We start from the raw sequence: 19,641 nt of genomic DNA, 5'->3' as shown, positions 1-19,641 counted from the left end.
TTCATAATTAAAAACGAACGAACATTTGGAATCTAACTCACAAACTGATCCCTTATGAAACGAGCTTCTTCCCAGAAGCTAATTCCGACATGGAATTCATAAGGAACAACATCAAATTATAAAAGCTCTTGAAAATTTGAGCTTTGACGACATTGCCTCTTTTTTGTGGCAGCGTTGAATTTCGCATAATTTTGTAAGAAAATGAATAAGAAGAAGCAAAGGAATGTGCAGTAGGATTGGCTTTGAGGAATGTATTTATAGGGAAAAAAGAGATCAAACGGTTAAAAGTTTATCTTAATTTTACGAGCTTTAATAAATATCTATATTTTTTTTAAGTTTTTAAAACACAACCCGGGCGGAAAGTATCCTCTAAGACTATTTTAATGAATGAAAAATTTAATTAGTTAAAAATATTTTAATAATTTAATTTAATATAAATAAATTAACTAATAATAAAAATTAACATCAAACAAAAATATTATTTATATATGTAAAATTATGGTACACGTGTTTTATTTACATTTTAAAACATTTTATTTTTAATTATCTTAAATAAAACCTCCGTTATAATGGAGACTTGATTATTGGGTTGAAATATGAATAAGTGGGCGGCAAGGACGGTGTTCTTTTGACTTCAATCAATAAATTTAATTTTAAGGAAAGACTTTTACGTCGTTATCCCAAGTCAAACTTACTTTTAAACTCGTACGGATGAAAATTATTTTTACTGACTGTAAAAATAAACAATGAAAACCCGTACGTATGAAATCTCGTGCGTATATAAGAGATTCCAGCCTAATATATAAGGTATTTTAATATGTTTTATTCGTTTTGGGTCAATTCAAGATTTTGTCCGATGAACTCGAACTCCTATCATTTGGGTTGGATTGGTTCGAGTTGTTTGGTTGTTGGATTAGATGTTACACCCCTAAAAAAATGACTTGGGAGTTGAGTTAACCAAATTTATTTTAATAGTTTTATTTGATTTTTTAAAATAAATTATTTAGTAAAAAACTTTTACATACTTCGGGTAACTTGACAAGCGGCTGAAGTTAAGAAAAAAAAATAGTTAGGCTTTTTAAATCTAATAACAAATAAAATGTAGTTGTCTCTTAATAATTGTGGGAGGTAGATCTAATAATATATTTATTCTCTAATAATCACTCGATACAAGAGCAAATAATTTTACAAATCTTCTAACGGTGTAAAAACTGTCTATCAAATTGTAATGATCTCATTAAATAATTTTTCAAATCACCATACATTGACATAGAAGGATACTAAAACCTTTCAAAATTTCTTGTCGAATCCCACATTATGGCTTGGCAGTGGACAGGAGAATGTCATACGAATTAAACTGTAGAGCGTGTGAATTATAGTTAAACTAAAATTGTGTGTGAAATATATATTACTTTTAGATTGAGGTATTAAATTCTATCGGTTAAAATAGCATGTATCACAAATTTAATGTTAAACTCAATTCCTTTCACTTAGGGATGTTTATTTAATTTGGAAGGTTGGAGACCTGCCTTGAATGGGATGAAAAATCTCTATTACGAGATTGACGGAGATGGTAAAGGCTTCCCAATCCCACCCACCTCGTGGACATCACTACATTCACTTATCATAGATAATCTCCCTTCTCCGATATGAAATTAAAATGTGCTGGGAGAATAAATATAACCACATTAGGTCAATTTGAAGTAATTTGAAGTGGAATATAATAATCACAATCCTGAAGGTCAATGGTTTAGTCTTCTTATTTAAATCAAATGATAAACAATTACATTATGGAAATAGAAAGAAAAATAAAGGCACAAGTACCTGAAAAAATTCACACAAGCTTTTGTGCGTTCATGTTCATGTAAATTCCTACACAAGAACCCAAATTACAAGATGTATGATAGAAGATACCCCCACCTCCTCCTCTTTACATCAACTGAACTAAGACTTAACTTTTGATATAAAAATATGAAAGGAAAGAGGGGAAAAAAAAAAAAGGGAAAATATTTATATATATCTCGGAGAAAGATTGCCATGGTTGCAAGCTGGAACGCTTTTCAGGTGAGCAGATCCAAGGAATGAGCCAGGATTTCATGTTTCTAAGTCAAAATTGGGGATCGCAACAGTCAGATCAAAGTATTACTAATACTCTGCCAAACAAAATGGTATTTTTTTCTTTTTCTTTTTCTTTTTCTTTCTATAATGTTAGTTTTTTTAGGTCCATCGCTCGGCCTCCTAGCTCTTGCTCTTACGATGAACTGCAGAGGGTCGCTTAATCTTCATCCTCGTTGGAGGCAAAGGAAAATGGTTTGAACTTGTGGCCATCACCAAGGTAGAATTTATTTTGAAACTCAACCCAATGAAGACGCAAGGCATGAAGGAAGGCACTAAGGGTCTCCATCATAAGAAGTATGAAAGCAGTGGCAAAGGAAAAAACAGCTAAACCAATCAGCCGGATGACAAAGCTGTCATACCTATTGAATTGCCAGAACAGTATCAGTACTACAACATGACAGACATTCCATAAATACAATAATTTTGCCCACCCTAACCCCCTTTCATTTTGCTACTCTTTCTTGCTCTCCTTTTCCACAACTTATATGGGTGCAAATTTTAACTAAACTCGATCACTTGGATGACAATGGAATTTTACAAGATCTTTTGGAGCTCATATTTTTATACCCTTCTACTACAAAAAAAAAAAAAAAAAAAAAAAAAAAAAAAAAAAAAAAAAAAAAAAAAAAAAAAAAAAAAAAAAAAAAAAAAAAAAAAAAAAAAAAAAAAGAGATCTTGGTTGGACTCCTACCATTATCAAACTAGTCCTATATAATGTAAATTCAAGAGTAACTCAATTCCAACCTACCTTTCAAACTAGTACCTTTTGTAATTGACTCTACAGCTTCTTGAACATATGTTGGTTTCTCGATCAAGTTTTGAATGCTTTTCTAGTCCTATTGTTCTAGTCTTTGTGCTTAAGAGGAGATAACTATGTGCCATGTATTTTACGAGTTTAAAGAACCGTTGTATTTCCTTCATTATGCATGTTTGAGGTGGTGACTATGAAGAATTATAATAAGGAAATTTTAAACTTACCCCCAAGCTAGGAGAAGAACTTTCTCATAGAAAACTGTTGACAGTTCTGAGTGCGCCAAGCTGTACAAAACAACAAATATAAGGCTCAGCTATCATCTATTCACATTATTATTTAATTTAACTAAAATTTCGAAGCTCAGCTACATAGTTGAATAATTATGAGATGGCTGGAGGTTCCCAAGAAATAGCGACAACACCATGGAGTACCTTAAAGCCCAAAGTCGAAGATATGATGCTGTATTTGAAACTGCACCCAAGACAAATTCTATGGAGTGAATCATTTGGTGAACAAAGATCTCGCTAAAATTGAAATCCTCTTGGTGTTCCTTTGCCGAATTAGGTTCCATCTCAAGATCTACCTCAAAGGATCCAAGCACCCCATAAGTACGACCTTGAAATCTCTGGAATGTATCATTAGGTAAGTAACTAGCAGAAAAATCTAACTCGAAAGGAAACATATACCAGCTTAACTAATCAGAAGACGACATTTTAAATCAATTCAAAAAGGCTGTCTGAGATACCACAGGAGAGTATTAAAAGCTGTAAGATCCAGCATACCTCTGTATGAATCTTTTTCAAGATAAAGGGCTTAGGAAAAAGCATCCAAGGCACTGCAACTATAGCCAATATCAACAAGATAACCTGCAATAGTGAGCATTACAAAGGTTAACATTAAGCTTACCTTGTCAGCAACATCAGAAACCAGAGCTAGAGATCATACTTGAAGTGGTCTTTGGCCCCAAAACAATTCGTTCTCTCCAAGATCATCAAATGGGCTCAAAAACATGTAAATCATCACATGGTAGAGGTCAGCTTGAGATCCAGTGCACCACTTGATGACAATGAGAAGAGAAAGATATCCAAAAAGGCTGTTAAGAAAGATCACTTGTGGTACAAACTGGTACCTGATAATATAGCATACAGATAATTTCTTTTTAAAGTGCGACAGAAATTCATTTTGAAGGAAGGACAAACGTGATGAACTGAAGGAGAGAGTAGAGACCTGATATCAATTGAGCTTCCAATAAAACGTGCGTTAAAATAACTCAATATGATCCCTAAGTTCATTTGGGCAATACCCAACAAGATAGACAACTTCATTTTAAGAGAGTTCAGAAAAGGAAGTTCTGAACGACTTCCACGCCAACTCGGGTCAACACCAAACGGGTAGGCATCACGGTATTTAACTAACCCAACAGTGTGTGCATCACTGCCGATAATAAAAAAAATTCAAAATCAACAAGTGAAAAACAATTAACAACCTTCAGAATAAACAGATGCTAGATTGCCTCCTTAACCATAAAAATTATACAAGGAAACAAAGAATCACCTGCATGAATTATCTCGACACTTGTAAGCAGATGCACCAAATATATGATACGGAACAGAGAAGAACTCATTGTAGATCAACCCACAATAAATTGAAAAGAGGGACATCAAAAGAAGAACATAGCGTCCACCAAATAGCATCTCCATAAAGCTTCCTAATTTCTGGTAACAATGAGATATGTATATTAGGTAATGTGAGACCAGGACCACACATAGGATACCTAATTACAAAATAGGTAGTCCAGAGACTGGAGATGATTTGATATTTATTAAGAACCAGGTAGATTACTGAAGCAAACTAATAACGTTCCAGACAAGTACCTATTTCAGTTAAACAGTTCTCAGATAATTATTATGTAATCGTCAAATTCAAACCATTGTCATCCCAAAAGGTTAGTTTCTGTAGATGTTCCTCTCAAAGATGAGTGTCAACCAAAGGTGAAAAAATCCATTTGTGGATAGGACATGGTAGTAAAGACCTTTTTTGTCAACTTCGTCAACAGTTTTATTGGATTGGAATCAGAAGCAATGATTTTCTTAAGCATGCAGCTCTCTTAACTGATATGTAAGCAACATTTCATCTTGGTTGGCGATAATAGTGGAGGAAGGTTGGTCACACGCTTTAAGAACTCCCCCAGTGAGTGTTCGTTACAGCATCAGCTTCACAGGTGTTCTCTTTTTTTTTTTTCTTTTTTTCTTTTTTTTCAAGAAAAGCAAGAGATAATCGGCAGGGTATGTTAATTGATTCTACGGATTTCTTTCATCTACACCGAAATAACTAACAATGAGGACAAAGAAATTTTATTTGAAAAAACTTCTCTTTAAGAATGTTGGGTTCGAAAGGCAACAATTTTCTTTCCATGAGAGAGAAAATGAAATTCAAAAAGTCTCGTGTTTAAAAACGAAACACAATTTTCAGTCTACATTTTCTGCAAAAAAAAAAAATAATAATAAAAGGAATTGAGCTTACTTGAAGAAAAAGATTGTTTACCTGATTATTGAGCTTACTCTCACGAGCTATAAGAAATAAAGCTCCAAGCAACAAGCATATTCCATGACCCCAATCCCCAAACATAACTGCGAATAGGAACGGAAATGTAATAACAGTGTAAACTGCAGGATTTGCTTCTTGATATCTAGCAACACTGCAATCGCAAATTAGAATGTTATACTCAAACTAAAATTAGTAGAACTAGATGTATAATAAATATGACGAGAAATGTATCTGTTAGACCATGCCCACAAACTGCAATTCTAATTAGTAAGTATATGTCGGCATTTGAAGACAAAGTATATAATTTATCAAAAAATAATATGTACCACAAATTTAGTGGTTACAAGCCACGTAGATGCACCAAGGACCATAAAGGAGAATGATACGACAGCCTAATACTTGCACCGATACAAACACTGGCACATCATCGCACTTACTGCTCACAGAGGCCATTTCCTAATACGCCTCATCAAATCACTCCTCTAACTTGATGTCATCCTAAATAGTATTGTAATTTGGATTTCAACGACGGTCTAGAACCTACCTCAATGTCGTATTTTTTATTCCAGTTCACAATCCTTTGTGACTTTTCCCAAGATTTCCGAAGATGTGGATATTTTCGTTGCAATTTTCATAGATTCAAACCACAGTACCTGTCAATGCTGATATATTTCACTTATTCATTCTGCTTTGCTTGCAGAACGTGAAAAGCTTATTAGTTATTAAACTTATAAACAAACTAATCTAGGTCTCATTCTATAACTATTTTGTTTTTTTTTTTTTTTAATATTAAGCTTGTAATACTACTCCCACAACTATATTTTTTTTGTTTTGTTATCAACATTTTAAGAACGTTTACAAATGATCTTTTTTATAAAAACCCTACCAAAATCTATGCTAAATATTAAAAATAAAAAGTATTGTTTTTAGAAGTTTTCAAAATTTGGCTTCTAATTCAAGCGTATTTTTAAGAAAGATGAAAAAAAGATGAAAAAGATATCAAGAGTAAACAAGTATATATTTAAAAACAGAAAAGTGAAAGCAAAATCATTATTAGACACAGCCTTAATATTTCAAATCTTGACAAGAAACGTACCCATAGGCATCAACAATTTCCTGAAAAGCATTTGTCAAACGGTTTGTTCTAAAATATGTAGGAGGGGATTCAACCGTATCCATCACATGAAATATTATGCCCACTTGTGAACTGCTATCAAATGTTGCTCGTTGAAGTGCCTCTTGAATCTAACAATTATTAAGAATAAATTTTTTTGTACCGTTAACTAGAGAAAGGTTCCACGAAATAGGACAACAAACAATATGTTCAAATGCAAAGTTAGGTTAACCAATATCACAAACTATTTTTTAATGTATTAGTGTAACAAGCTACCTGAGATTTTGCAAAGATTGGGCACCAGCCTTCTCCAACAAGACATTTTTTAGTGACATCAAAATTCAACATGTTCAGGGTATCATATACAGCCTTTTCCCTTCTTACCTGAGAAAAAATGGGAGGCCCATTAATTAGAAGCTTATATGCACACTTCCAAAATTGAAAGAAGTTTAAAATCAAGGGAGAAAAGTCACTCTATTACATCTTACCATATTCATCCATTTAATCAAGTGAAACCCAATCGATGCAAGAGCCTCATTTCGGTGACGGATCCCAGCATCTAAAGTGGCTTCAAGTTCAATGAGGCGAGATGAAACCTGCAGCCAAAAGCATACAAATTGAGGGGTCAACAATACTTTTGTGATGAAATAAAATAAAAAATAAAAAAAATAAAAAAAGTGCAGAAAGTTGCAGAATTAAGTTATATTAATTAATGTGTTTCAAATACTTAGAGCCAATGCCATTGAAAGTAGGCCAAGATTTAATTCCTTTTAAGTAGAGATAAATAGTTTGTCATTGATGCATTGCCTATTCAAATAAAGGGACGGCAGAATGAAGTTCGCTATTGTTTTATTGGAACCAGAAACATATATTTTTCTCCAAATTAAGAAAGACGAAAGATAGATCAACTATGCAATTTTTTTCAACAACCTTTCAAAAAAGCAACTCACTTCTCTAGTTATCTTCCTTTGTTTGGTTATATCTTCAGGAACAGGATAGCAATTTGCTCCAAAAGCCTCACAGATCTTCAGAACTTTATTTCTGGCTTGCTCCCCAGAGAAAAACACTACAAATACTGTTTTCTCAACCTGCAATGATAAGCACATAGGCATAAATAAAATTCCTTAGTGAAAATATTTATTCCAAAAATAGTTGATAAAAGAGCTGGGAATTAGAAACATTTGTTTTCAAATAATTCACTTTCTCCACATGAAGACTGGGAAAACAAATTTCTCATTGGTATGGACCTAGTTTTCTTTGTAAAATATGCTGATGAAGCTTATTGCATGCAATTTTCTTCCCTGATTCCTTCAGAGAATTTCTCAAAACAGAAGATATTTCAGAGTAAATGATGCAAGAGACATCTGGTTAATAAACAATTCTTAAGGAAACCAAGGTTCAACAAAACACATCATTTCATGATAACTAACCACAATAAAGCAGATGGGAACATGCATAAAAAAAAAAGGGGGGGGGGGGGGGGGGGGGGGGGGGGGGGGGGGGGGGGGGGGGGGGGGGGGGGGGGGGGGGGGGGGGGGGGGGGGGGGGGGGGGGGGGGGGGTTGCACAATATGCCTAAATCTTAAAACCAAAACAAGGCAAGAGTACGGAGAGGACCATTTCCGTAGATATGGGATCCATGATCTGTATATCTGCTGGTGCCTGATTGAAAAGCATATTGCCCCTTGTTGCACGAAACAGCATCCTTTCAAATCTAAGAACTTTGGATTTACAAATAATACCACAAATAAATCTCAAACCAGATTGACTGGACGGTCCAGGTCTCATTTCCTACAAAATAATGCAGGTATCAGATTGCCTCGCATAGGAGTTGCATTGATTGAAGTAAGAAAAATCTACCTCAAGTGGTAATCCATCATCAACATAGTTATCATTCATGAAAACATTTTCATTCAACTCCCTTTCTTCTGAGACTGAATGGCTATTACTGGACACCAAAAATACACTTGCCTGAAATTGCCAGATAAAAAAATATTAAAGCTGCCCAGAAAATAAGTGAAAAAGATCAATAGCTGGTCTCAACTAATTTAAGTTCTAGGGATAAAAATATTATAAGATCACAGTAGTACATTACCAAAACCAAGTTCATATTCATGAAAAAAATGAAGGGGAGGATAAAGATGTCGAGTAATTTACCTTTTGCAATACCATCTTGAATTCTAAGAGTTCATTATATGACTGTCGAAGTTTCTCACTGTTGGAATTCATTTCGATCAGTTCATGCTCATGATCAGCTAGTCGTATCTGACAATAATAAAACAAGGAAACTGAAATTAAATGCTGAAAGAAAGCAGTCCTAACAAGCTAAAGAGACGGTCTCCATTTATTCGTGTCAGTAAGGCTATATACTTTGAAATGAGATACGGGTTTGCAAACAATGTATAAGTGGAATCAAAACGCTTAAGAAGAATGAAAGAATAAAGAGGGGAGGAGTTCACCAACTCAGGAGGCAAGGAAAAGGCCTAATCAACGAAAAACCCCAACATTATAGATCATTTTCCATAAACAAAGTCTACAGAAGGAGCACAAACATTCATTGAATTTTGAGTCTATCAATATTTTATTGCTGATCCAGCTTTGCAGTCAAGCAACACCTATGGGAACCTTACATAACCTCAAACTAATAAAGCATTTATTGAAGAGGAAAAGGGTAATGCTTGAAATCTACCTCTAAATCCTCTAGCTCAATGTGTTCTTGAAGGATTGGTCGAGTAGATGCCAGTACACCAGCTTTACTGAATTGATCTTTGAAAAATCTCAGCTTCCTTGACATCTCTGCACATCGCTTTACCTGTGAAAATCTCCCAAACAATAAAACAACTAGTATTTATGAGATGCAATCACGCGTAGACATGTTGAACATTAAAAGGAAAGTTGAAAATCAAAAAGTTAAAATAACTCGAGTGACACCTAAATTAATAATATGTTATAAACCATTAATAGGTGGCTTCCAACATAGGGATTGTTCTCCAACAGTTGATAGAAGGGGGGTTGAATTCAAGAAGGAAAATCGTTAACTAAAAAGAAAGTTAAATGGAATCCACGAAGAACCTATCAAATCTGTAAATAAGTCATGCACAGAAAGCAGTACTCAGTAAAGTTTGGAAGTGGACGTTGCAGAAAACTTATCAAATCTGCCAACATTCAGTTATGAACGATAGAAAACACTCATGTGCCATACGTTGCTCTTCACAAAGTATAGTAGTTACCTGGTTAACAAAGGTTCTCTGGAAAGGACTTTTGGCCTCGTTTAACTGCCAGGGAGGAAAAGAAAAGAAACATACTTAAAGTACGGTCCCCAGCATATTCCATGTTACCTCTAAAACATTTCATCAAACAGTAATTATCGAGGACTACAATTTGGCCCCCGACGCTTGATCCATTAGATTCTAAAATAGTCAAATGCACAAAACCTCCCCATTACGCATTCTATATGTCAAGGCATAAATCCAGCCAACTGGTGACTTGTGGTGCAATTCAGAAATCGTGAAACCAGTAAACAAATTGCATTGAACATACTCTCACACATAGACTGGATTTGCATCAACTCTGAAGCAACCAAGCAAACCTACTAACTAACATTAGAGTTTTATAATCATCTAACCAAGTAAGAACTGAGAATTCAACGGCAAACCGGTAATCCCTCCCCGGAAACAATGATAAAACATAATAAATAGGCTTGAATCATGATGACCACGCAAAATTTTCAACAATTGCAGTGAAGAGAATGCGAAAACACAAACGCAACACCACGCAAATTTTGATATCAAACAAAATGACGTCAGTTATAGATTAGAACAGCAAATTTTGAAATCAAACAAAATGACGTCAGTTATAGATTAGAACAGCAAAACTCGATATCAAACAAAATGACGTCATTTATAGATTAGAACAGCAGAATACGACGAATTGGAAACATACATCTTTAAATTGAAGGATGCCAAGCTCGCCAAGGTAAGAAATGGCTCGATGAGCGGACTCGACAGGGATGATAAGCTGAACAAAAGTCATCTTCTCAGAACGCATCAGATCCATGGGCGGTATATTGTCTAAAAAGTCCTCCATGATTGTTTCTTCCCGGAAACGAAACAGAAACCGTCGCCGGCGGTTTGAGATCTGTTCTCTCTCAGATCTGAAGCTCGGTTCCGCAGTCCCTTGGTCCTCGCGGGGAAGGAGAGTGAGATTTCTGTTGCGTCAATTCTTCAGTTTTCCGCTTGCAACTGCCATTGCAGAACGAAGAAAAATTTGTGTAAATTGAAATAAACGCTTTCTTAACGTCAAATCAAATTGTAAACGAATATGGTCGCCAACCGAAGAAATGCTTCCATGTAATTCCATCCATTGATCCGTCTAAGCTTCCACGTATAGAATACAATACATAACTATAAATTCGTTTCCCTGTTTTATTTTTTTAAATCCAGCTTTTTCTCAATATTTATTTATAATAAATAAATAATTTCAATACAACATTATTAGACAAAACATTCCTTATAACCATATACAAATATAGACTTTGATAGTTATAATAAAAAAAAAATGTTAATACACGAGTGATTTCACATTGTTTAGAGAAAATAACGAAACATTTCTTTTAACCGTATAGAACTCTCTCCCTAACATACACGTTTTATAAACGTGAGGCTCATGGCGATGGCTATCTGCTAGGGGTATATGAGTCTTCCAGTTTTTAATAAAATGTTAATACACGAGAGATCTCATTATTTAGAGAATAGAACGAAGCATTACTTGTAAGTGTGTAGAAACCTCTCTCTAACCGACAGAGATCTTTATACTAGTGGTAAGCTTGAACATTAACAATGAGTCTCTTACAAATTTTTCTTCAAAAATATATATATATTTATAACTTTATGGCATTTGGAATATTTGGGGTGTTTATTTTCATTTTTTTAAAATTTCTTTACTATTATTTTTATTTTAGTCATTTTTCGAAATCTCAACCGAATTACAAAATTAAAAAATGGTTTAAAAGAAACTACATTTTTTTTTTTTTTTAAATTTTAACTTAAATTTAAAAAAATTAGAAAGTAGTATCTACAAATTAATAATATTTTTTTTTATAATTTTATATATGTGTGTGAAATAACTTGAAGGTGGTTGATTTAAGCTAATATTTAGTTCACGATAATAAAAATGAAAAAATATATTTTCAAAATTATACCAAAATATATGATTTAAAAAATATGGAGTTAAGAACAAAAATAAATCCACTATATTAATAAAAATAAACGGTTAATATTTATTTAAAAAATATTCTACTATTAAACGGCTTTCAAAAATATTTTTTTTTTAACTTAAAAAAAAATTGTTTCATAAATAGTCTTGAATTTTCAAAAATTTTATTAATAATAAATACCCTTAAATAAAAACTTCAAAAACACATTTAAACCAGTTAAAAGAAAAGTTACCACATTTTAAATATTTTCACCAACTTTAAATTTTATATTTTATGATATATTTTTAAATATAGTATTGAGAGTATGATATTTTTTAATTTTTTTAAAATTTTAAAAGTATTAATAAAATTTTTAAAGTTAAAAAATAGGTTGGAAACAAATTAAATCCAAACTATTTAAAAATTCATTAATTTACCAAACTATTTTTAATATTTTTAATTTTTTTAAGGAAAAAAAAAACTAGCTTTTAAACAATACTTAAAATCTAATTATCATATATATTTTCTCAAATGAATTATTATCCAAAATTGTGAGTTTTGTAAGCGCGCGGTTTTTCCCCATTTTTCTTCAGAGCTTTGGGAGTGGAAGTACTATAAAACCTGAAATTTGTAACGCAAAACTTCACTGAAACCTCCTGCACTGCAATTCCCGTCGGAACTTCTTCACTGGAAAAAGAACAAAATTTCCAGATCGGTTTCCGATTCTGAAAGCTTCGTTGTTCTCTCAGTAAGTTTTGTTCCTTACTTATCTTTTACAAGATCCAATTGTTCTTTATTTTCAATTTCTCCAGAAGAACATGAAATTTATAAATTATTTATGTGGCGATGTTCGATCATTTCTATTGGCATCTTCAATTTCTTGATTGTTGAGGAGGTTCCGAGAATTTTATTAATCATGGTAGAATCAAGCAGTTTGGGCTGATGTTATCGCAACAATTATGTGTGTCCAAGATCCCTAATCCAACTTAGATACTATTTTGAACTCGATTGTTTATGCTTGGTGGTTGATCGAGTTTAAAGAGTTCACGTAAAACTGAAGACAAGAACTAATTCTGGCAAGATAAGTCTGGCGTGTTTCTAGAAAATTTCAGAGGGAGGGAGTAACTGAAAAATTCTCGACTATTAATCCGTTACTTACTACACTATCCATCCGGTTCAAAGGATAGCAGTTATTTTTTAATCTTTTAATTATTTTATGAATTCTCTTTAATGTTATGACTAATTTAGTAGGTTTGATTTGCCACCATAGCATAGTGGATCAACAAGCTCTTCGTACTGTCTCAAATATGTAAGTCTTAGACATAGATAGTTGAATTTCTCACCCCTGCAATTGTTGAAAAGGCGTTGGCTCAAGTGGTATTGGTTGAAATGTTATAATCTTTTAGTTGACAAATCCTCTACAAATGGGGGTTTAGGCTTTTGAATTAGAATATTAGAAGCTATCTTGATTTTGAGTAAAGAAAGATTTTTTCTCTGAGTTCTTGGAGAGATTGATTATAGGCTCTTTCATATGATACCCAAAAGAGTTGAAGGCATTCAAAGAGGGAAATCCATCAACTCCCACACCTTAGGCCTGAACTTTATTTCTTCTGGTGAATGTAAATAGAATTACTGAGAGCTTTCATGAAAGATGTCAAGAACATGGCAGATATTGATGATGAACAAAGTACAATTAACTCACTTTTCTGGTGGATCTTTTTCCTATTTTATTTCACATAATTTCATTACTCAATTGTGAAGAATCCTTTTCAAGAAAAAGGTTGTATAAAATTGGTATTAATGTTCTCTTTCCCCTTCTTCATAGGGATCGATTACCTGGTCTGAAATGGGCAAGTCTGAAGGAGATGAGAAGATCTTAAGCTACAATGATGTTGTACTCAGAAAATCAGACTTAGACATCCTTAATGGTCCATGTTATCTGAATGATCGAATCATCGAGTTCTATTTTAGCTATCTATGCACATGCCATCCTTCCGAGGACATCCTTCTATCTCCACCTTCAATTGCTTTCTGGATAATGAACTGCCCGGACACCGACGGTCTCAATGATTTCCTACAACCACTCAATCTACGCGTCAGGAATCTGGTAATCTTCCCAGTCAATGACAACAATGATGTTAGTAAAGCTGAAGGTGGAAACCACTGGAGTGTTCTTGTATTTTACAGAGAAGCAAACGTTTTTGTTCATCATGATAGCTGCAAAGGGGTGAATAATTCCTCCGCCAAGCGACTCTACAGAGCTGTGGCTAGATTCATGGGTGTTACGAATTCGACATCCGAACCCAGTTATGTGGAATGCAGTGAGTCTCCTCAGCAAGTAAATGGACATGATTGTGGTTTGTATGTTACAGCCATATCAAGAAGTATATGCAGGTGGTATGAGCAGGAGAGGAAAGAGGCTGGTGGTGGAGATGGTTTTTTGTGGTTTTCTGCAGTGGTGAAGGAGGTTACCCCATCTTCGGTTGCTGATATGCGTAGTGAAATCTTAGGGCTAATACGAAGTTTCATGGCTCTTAAGGAATACCAACCGGCTTCTAAGTAACTCGCCGTTGTTAATTTTCCATATGGTTCATTCATTCCCCCTTTAGGGCCGCATTTGTGTTGCTAATGGACAATGTTTGCTCCCACATTGACTCAGTTTTGAAATGCGTCGAAAAGTCAGCTAAACCCCATTTTTGGGGTGAATTTGATAGAAGTTTCCTTTCAAACATGTGTGATGATTTTGATTAGGACGAAAGTGATTTAAACATTTTCAAAATTACTTTTAAACATGTTTTGAAATTACTCTTCAATAAATTTGATCATTGTTAATGTGTAGAAGACCATCCTTCCACCTCACGAATCCATGATGCAAGTAGCCCCCGATGTTGAAAAACCTTCATGGCGACAAGGAGCACCCACCTAGGCGTGCAACTCGACGCGACAATTTTGTTTGAAACGTGGTTGCGCAAAGTGCATTACTAGATTACTACTTGAACCACAAATTTGATGAGAGGCGGTTCCCTTTTACAACTTTATATAGCAAAATCTACAAATATTAAATATTTGAGTCAAATATTGAACTAGAAAAATAAATAAATATTTTGAAAAAAATAAAAATAAAAATGCCAAGATTTTAGAGAAAAGAACCCAACCCACCTTGTTTTTCAATGGATACTATCCCTTTTTTTTTTACCACATTTTTTTAATTATTATTTTTTGGGTTTATTTATTTATTTATTTATTTATTTACAAAATCATGTGTGGGTGTGAGTGTTTATTTTGTTTGACCAACCAACCACTACAATGACTAATCATCAAGGCCCATGGGCCCACTTCTTCTCCTTGGCCCACAACTCCATTTACTTCTTGTCGCTCATCATATTATTTTCCTTTTTTGTTTTTTTTTTCTCTTTATCTTTCTTTTTTTAAAAAAAAAGAAAATATATTATGAGAAGATAAGTTTGCTTCGGATCCAACTTCAATGATTGTATTGAATGCTTTATCTTGACGTTAAAATTATTATTTTACTCACTATATTTTTAAATATCTAAAATTACTTCCTAATTTATTGGGAATTAAATATTATCCAATTCAATATAAATTTATTTATAAAAATTAAAATACAATTTGTTTTTATCCAATTGTTTTGCTTTCCGTTTTTCAAAACCAATTTTGATTGTCTTAAAGTTATGTGTTAATCACGTTTATTGTTATATTATTATTATATAAATATTTTTTACTTTTATGTAAAAATTAGGTAGCCGAGCACGTTTAGGTTTGATTGAGATATTGTGTTTTTTCTATTCAATCTGATTGTTTTCTATGTGTGAATTTTTTTAACTGAAATAACTGTTAAATAATAAATTTAACAAAATTTTGTGTTTGTGTCGATGGTTGAATAGATTCTGTCTTTAATAAAATTATATATTAAGAATTGAATTAAAATTTCATATATAATTTGATTGTAAGTAAATAACATTTTTTTAAAAAAAATATATAATAATAAATTTGACTTATACTTTCCTTAAAAAAACATATAAAATTTATTTAAATTCAAATAGTATGGATTGAATTTAATTAATCGAATTTACCTAAAATATGAACAAATATAAATATTGATATTAGGGAATGATTTGATATTTTTCCTGTTTTAAAAAAGAAAAAATAAAAAGCCATACATATTGTTAAACAGTTTTTATATTTGAATTATTTATTTATAGCAATTGTTAAATGAAGCCCAAAAGGTAGATACTAACCATAGCCAAAGAATTAATTTAAGTTGATTGATTAATATTCAAAGTGTGTCCCACTTCTTTATCTCATGATTACGCCTATGAAACCCAAACATTTTAGGTTTAATTTTGAGCATAAAATAATTATCTTTTTTTTTTTTTTTTTTTTTTTTTTGTTTTGAGAATAAAAGAATGGTTCCACTTCCACATTACACCCTCCAAACACTCTTTTCTATCATTTTTCCACACCTGCCATCACCAATCATGTCACAATCATGCTAATTTCTCCACCCCGATTCTTATAATATTATGAAAAGATAGTTAATCAACAAGATAACAAATTTTTTGGATATTTGGAGTCGATAAGTTAATCGAAAGCCCTTTTATTTACGAACACGAGAAATCAATACATGTGTTAATTCTTGAAATCACTTGGGTACTTCACCTATTGATTGTAATTTCAAATTGACTGTTCACAGTAAGGAAATTTAGAAAAGATAAAATCTAACGTACCCTTGATGTAAAAGTTTCAATCTCTTCCGGGCTAATTATCTTTTTGCACAACTACTAAATTCAATTGAGAATAAAGTAAGAGACCATCGAAAAATGAATATAACATAAGGAAAAGGAAAGCAAGGCTCACCAACATAGTGTCAACCCCAACCTAGGAGGTAAGGATTTTTCATTCATCAGTAATGTAATAGACGAATCATACTACTATTCTTTAGCCTTACTCTTCTCGATCGATCAAAGAAAGGAGATATGAATTATATTTAGGGCGAGCCAAATCCTTACTCTCCATGCCGGTTTGGAGGTGAAGACCCGACAAAATTCATCATTCAATGGTGTAATGTTCATAAAAACGGTCGCACAACGAGTGGTAGATTTGGATAAGGTGTATCGTGAAACGAGCTTTAGACTAAGGTTATTTGGAATATTGGAAAGAAACGGACATGAATTCAATGATAAGCATCAAATTTGTATCATATTCAAATCACAATCTCACTAAAGACACGACAAAAACCAAACCAATGACTTTTATTTATTTATTTTATTTTATTTTATTTTATTTTTTAATATATTGAAAATCAAAGACAATATAGTGTAAAGGGTGGGACCAATTTCATAATTGAAAGCGTCTGTCACTTCTGTTTAATAATCCTTATATATAATTATAAAAGTAATAATTACACATAGTTCCAATTATTATTATTATTTTATTAAAATAAAAAAAAAACATATATAATTAAATGGTATCATTAAGTTTTGTAATAATGTAATTAAAATTAATTATAAGAATGAGTATATGTATATGGAAGTGAGGATGGAAATGATAACCCAGGGAAGCAAATAATTATTTAGTGACTGTGTTAGGATTCACGAATCTCTACAATGGTATGATGTTGTCCACTTTGACCATAAGCTCTGACGGCTTTACTTTTGATTTCCTCAAAAGTCTTCATACCAATTGAGATATATTCCATATAAATTCATGATCATCCTCTTAATTAGCCGATGGAGGACTCCTTCCAACAATCCTCGGCAATCTTCCCATCGAACAAATTACATCATAGAGCCTCCCTTAAGGACTATGGAGCCCTCGAACAACCTCTTCTTAATTGAAGTTCGACTCGTTTCCCTGGAGCCCTCGAACAAAGTACACTCTTTGTTCGACACTTGAGTCACTTTTTTTACTACACCTTCGAGATTCACAACTTCTTTGTTTGACATCATGTTAGGAATCACAAATCTCCATAATGGTATGATATTGTCCACTTTGAACATAAACTCTCATGACTTTGTTTTTTATTTCCCCAAAATGCCTATGATAGTTGCCAATAGAGATAGTGTTCCTTATAAACCCACGATCATCTTTTAATTAGCCAAGATAGGACACCCTCCTAACAATCCTCAACATTTAGAAAATAATAGCTTAATAGGGTAACGTAAAAATTTAATTTTCTAAAAAGAAGAATTATATATATATTAATAATAATAGTATAAACATATGAATTTAAATCATAATGGTTACCTAATTAAGATTTAATATTCTATTTGAAAAAAAACAATTCCACGGCAGAACCGTTTGCAGACCAGATGACATCGAGACTGATGAGATCAAGTTAGCTGCCTTGTCTTGCCATGTACATATAGTACAAAGATAAGGAGATAGTTATTCTTAACTTACAGAACTCTCTCCCTCTCTCTATTCCTCTTTCCTGAGCTCGTTGCAAACTACGAGCTACTATAATATGATACTGTACACTTTGAGCATAAGCTCTCGTCGCTTTGCTTTGACTTCCCAAAAGGTCTCATTCCAATGAATATGTATTCTATAAATTTATGATCATTCTCTAAAGTAGTCAATGTAGGACCCATCTGACACTCTGTCGAGAGTTCCCTAGCTTCCACCCATCTATTTATCTCCCTGTGTTACCCCATTCTCAACAAACCTCTCTCTCTCTCTATCGAAAACACAAAACTCAGTCTTCCAACCTTCATCCATTCGCTGGTTTTATGAATGGATCATTCAAGCGGCCAACAAGTAAGGATTAGAATGGTTTTTGTTCAAGTTCTCAAGATATCCATTAATTTCAACTCCTGATTTGTTTGTTTAATTTTACTTCAGGAAGCTCAAGCCCAACCACTGGAGGACATGGTGGACATGATTTCATGTCCAAAAGTGCAGCAAGAAAACAGGAAGCCAATGAGGCCACAGCCAGAGCAAGTCCTGAGATGCCCAAGATGTGATTCTACCAACACCAAGTTCTGCTACTACAATAACTACAGTCTCTCCCAGCCAAGGTTCTTTTGCAAGTCCTGTAGAAGGTATTGGACTAAAGGGGGAACTCTAAGAAATGTTCCTGTGGGTGGCTCTTGCAGGAAGAACAAAAGACCTTCACCTTCTACTTCATCGTCTTCCTCTCCATCTCCATCTTCAAAGAGATCACATGATCAGGCTGCCAATTCTAGCTATGCTAAGCTTCTAAATCAATCAAATGGAAGGATGGGTCTTTTTGATACCCACAACAACTATCATAATATGTACAGTGGACTTGGTAATGGAAGCTCTGGGGAGGTTGAACATGCGTCTACAGAGACTGCTACAGCAATGAAGCAAGAGTTGCTACCCAATGGAGATCAAAATATGGTTTCTTGGGGATTTCCATGGCAGTTCAACAATGAGGATGGAAATTACATGGGTGATCTTGATTCTGGAAGAGAAAGCTGGAGTTTCAATGGAAATGGAATTGCTTCGTCTTGGCATGGGCTTCTCAACAGTCCTCTAATGTAAGTTTAGGAGTGGGTTTGTTTTGTGGTAGTGTGCGAATTCCCTGTAATATTTTCATCATACCAAACCTTTGATCTAGCTATCAGTGTTCTGGTTACAGAAAGCAAATTCAAACTTGGATAAGCTCTCTTTTCACTTGTTTATCTGTTCATTCCAATGTGAATTTTTCGAGATCTCGATTACCTGAGAAGTCAAGGAAATTTCTTTTCTAATCCTTTTCCAACTAATACAGTTTCACACGGCCCATGGGTTAGTAACATTGTTTAAAAGAAGAAATTAAAAAAATAAAAAATAAAAACGTTTCATTAGAATTGGAACCGATCCTTGTTAGGAGTTATGAATCTACACAATGATATGATATTGTCCACTTTGAACATAAATCTATATC

The 19,641-nt window shown here is 33.4% G+C and overlaps 3 protein-coding genes across 8 annotated transcripts; 2 read left to right on the top strand and 1 right to left on the bottom strand.

Annotated features, from left to right (window-relative positions):
• Positions 1-1,767: 1,767 nt before the first annotated feature.
• LOC111499645 (V-type proton ATPase subunit a1-like) lies at positions 1,768-10,926 on the bottom strand. 4 transcript variants are annotated; one of them, XM_023151265.1, is made up of 19 exons: positions 10,865-10,926; positions 10,475-10,773; positions 9,763-9,807; positions 9,222-9,344; positions 8,690-8,797; positions 8,393-8,503; positions 8,150-8,323; positions 7,484-7,621; positions 7,022-7,129; positions 6,810-6,917; positions 6,516-6,664; positions 5,417-5,570; positions 4,427-4,587; positions 4,100-4,306; positions 3,818-4,001; positions 3,655-3,738; positions 3,304-3,497; positions 3,097-3,156; positions 1,768-2,477 (listed from the first exon to the last, which is right to left on the bottom strand). In XM_023151265.1, the coding sequence occupies exons 2-19, from the start codon at positions 10,616-10,618 to the stop codon at positions 2,276-2,278; spliced, it is 2,454 nt and encodes an 817-aa protein (XP_023007033.1). In that variant the 5' UTR covers positions 10,619-10,773; positions 10,865-10,926; the 3' UTR covers positions 1,768-2,275. The 4 variants fall into 4 exon arrangements, with proteins under 4 accessions (XP_023007033.1, XP_023007032.1, XP_023007035.1 ...); XM_023151264.1 differs by lacking the exon at positions 10,865-10,926 and having other exon boundaries at positions 10,475-10,858; XM_023151267.1 differs by lacking the exons at positions 10,475-10,773; positions 10,865-10,926 and adding an exon at positions 10,073-10,321 and having other exon boundaries at positions 9,222-9,354.
• A 1,352-nt stretch (positions 10,927-12,278) lies between these two features.
• Positions 12,279-14,455, top strand: LOC111499890 (NEDD8-specific protease 1). Its single transcript, XM_023151609.1, has 2 exons — positions 12,279-12,474; positions 13,552-14,455. Exon 2 carries the CDS (start codon positions 13,573-13,575, stop codon positions 14,287-14,289), a length of 717 nt encoding a protein of 238 aa, XP_023007377.1. The 5' UTR covers positions 12,279-12,474; positions 13,552-13,572; the 3' UTR covers positions 14,290-14,455.
• Positions 14,456-18,089: 3,634 nt separating this feature from the next.
• Positions 18,090-19,437, top strand: LOC111499920 (dof zinc finger protein DOF2.1-like). Of its 3 annotated transcripts, XM_023151650.1 has the most exons (3): positions 18,090-18,502; positions 18,588-18,766; positions 18,845-19,437. In XM_023151650.1, the coding sequence occupies exons 1-3, from the start codon at positions 18,479-18,481 to the stop codon at positions 19,254-19,256; spliced, it is 615 nt and encodes a 204-aa protein (XP_023007418.1). In that variant the 5' UTR covers positions 18,090-18,478; the 3' UTR covers positions 19,257-19,437. The 3 variants fall into 3 exon arrangements, with proteins under 3 accessions (XP_023007418.1, XP_023007416.1, XP_023007417.1); XM_023151648.1 differs by having other exon boundaries at positions 18,091-18,502; positions 18,588-19,437; XM_023151649.1 differs by having other exon boundaries at positions 18,217-18,506; positions 18,591-19,437.
• Positions 19,438-19,641: the final 204 nt, after the last annotated feature.

The sequence above is a fragment of the Cucurbita maxima genome, unplaced genomic scaffold (genome assembly GCF_002738345.1).
Source record: "Cucurbita maxima cultivar Rimu unplaced genomic scaffold, Cmax_1.0 Cma_Scf00027, whole genome shotgun sequence".
NCBI lineage: Eukaryota > Viridiplantae > Streptophyta > Magnoliopsida > Cucurbitales > Cucurbitaceae > Cucurbita > Cucurbita maxima.
This window is presented reverse-complemented; position numbering and strand designations above follow the sequence as displayed.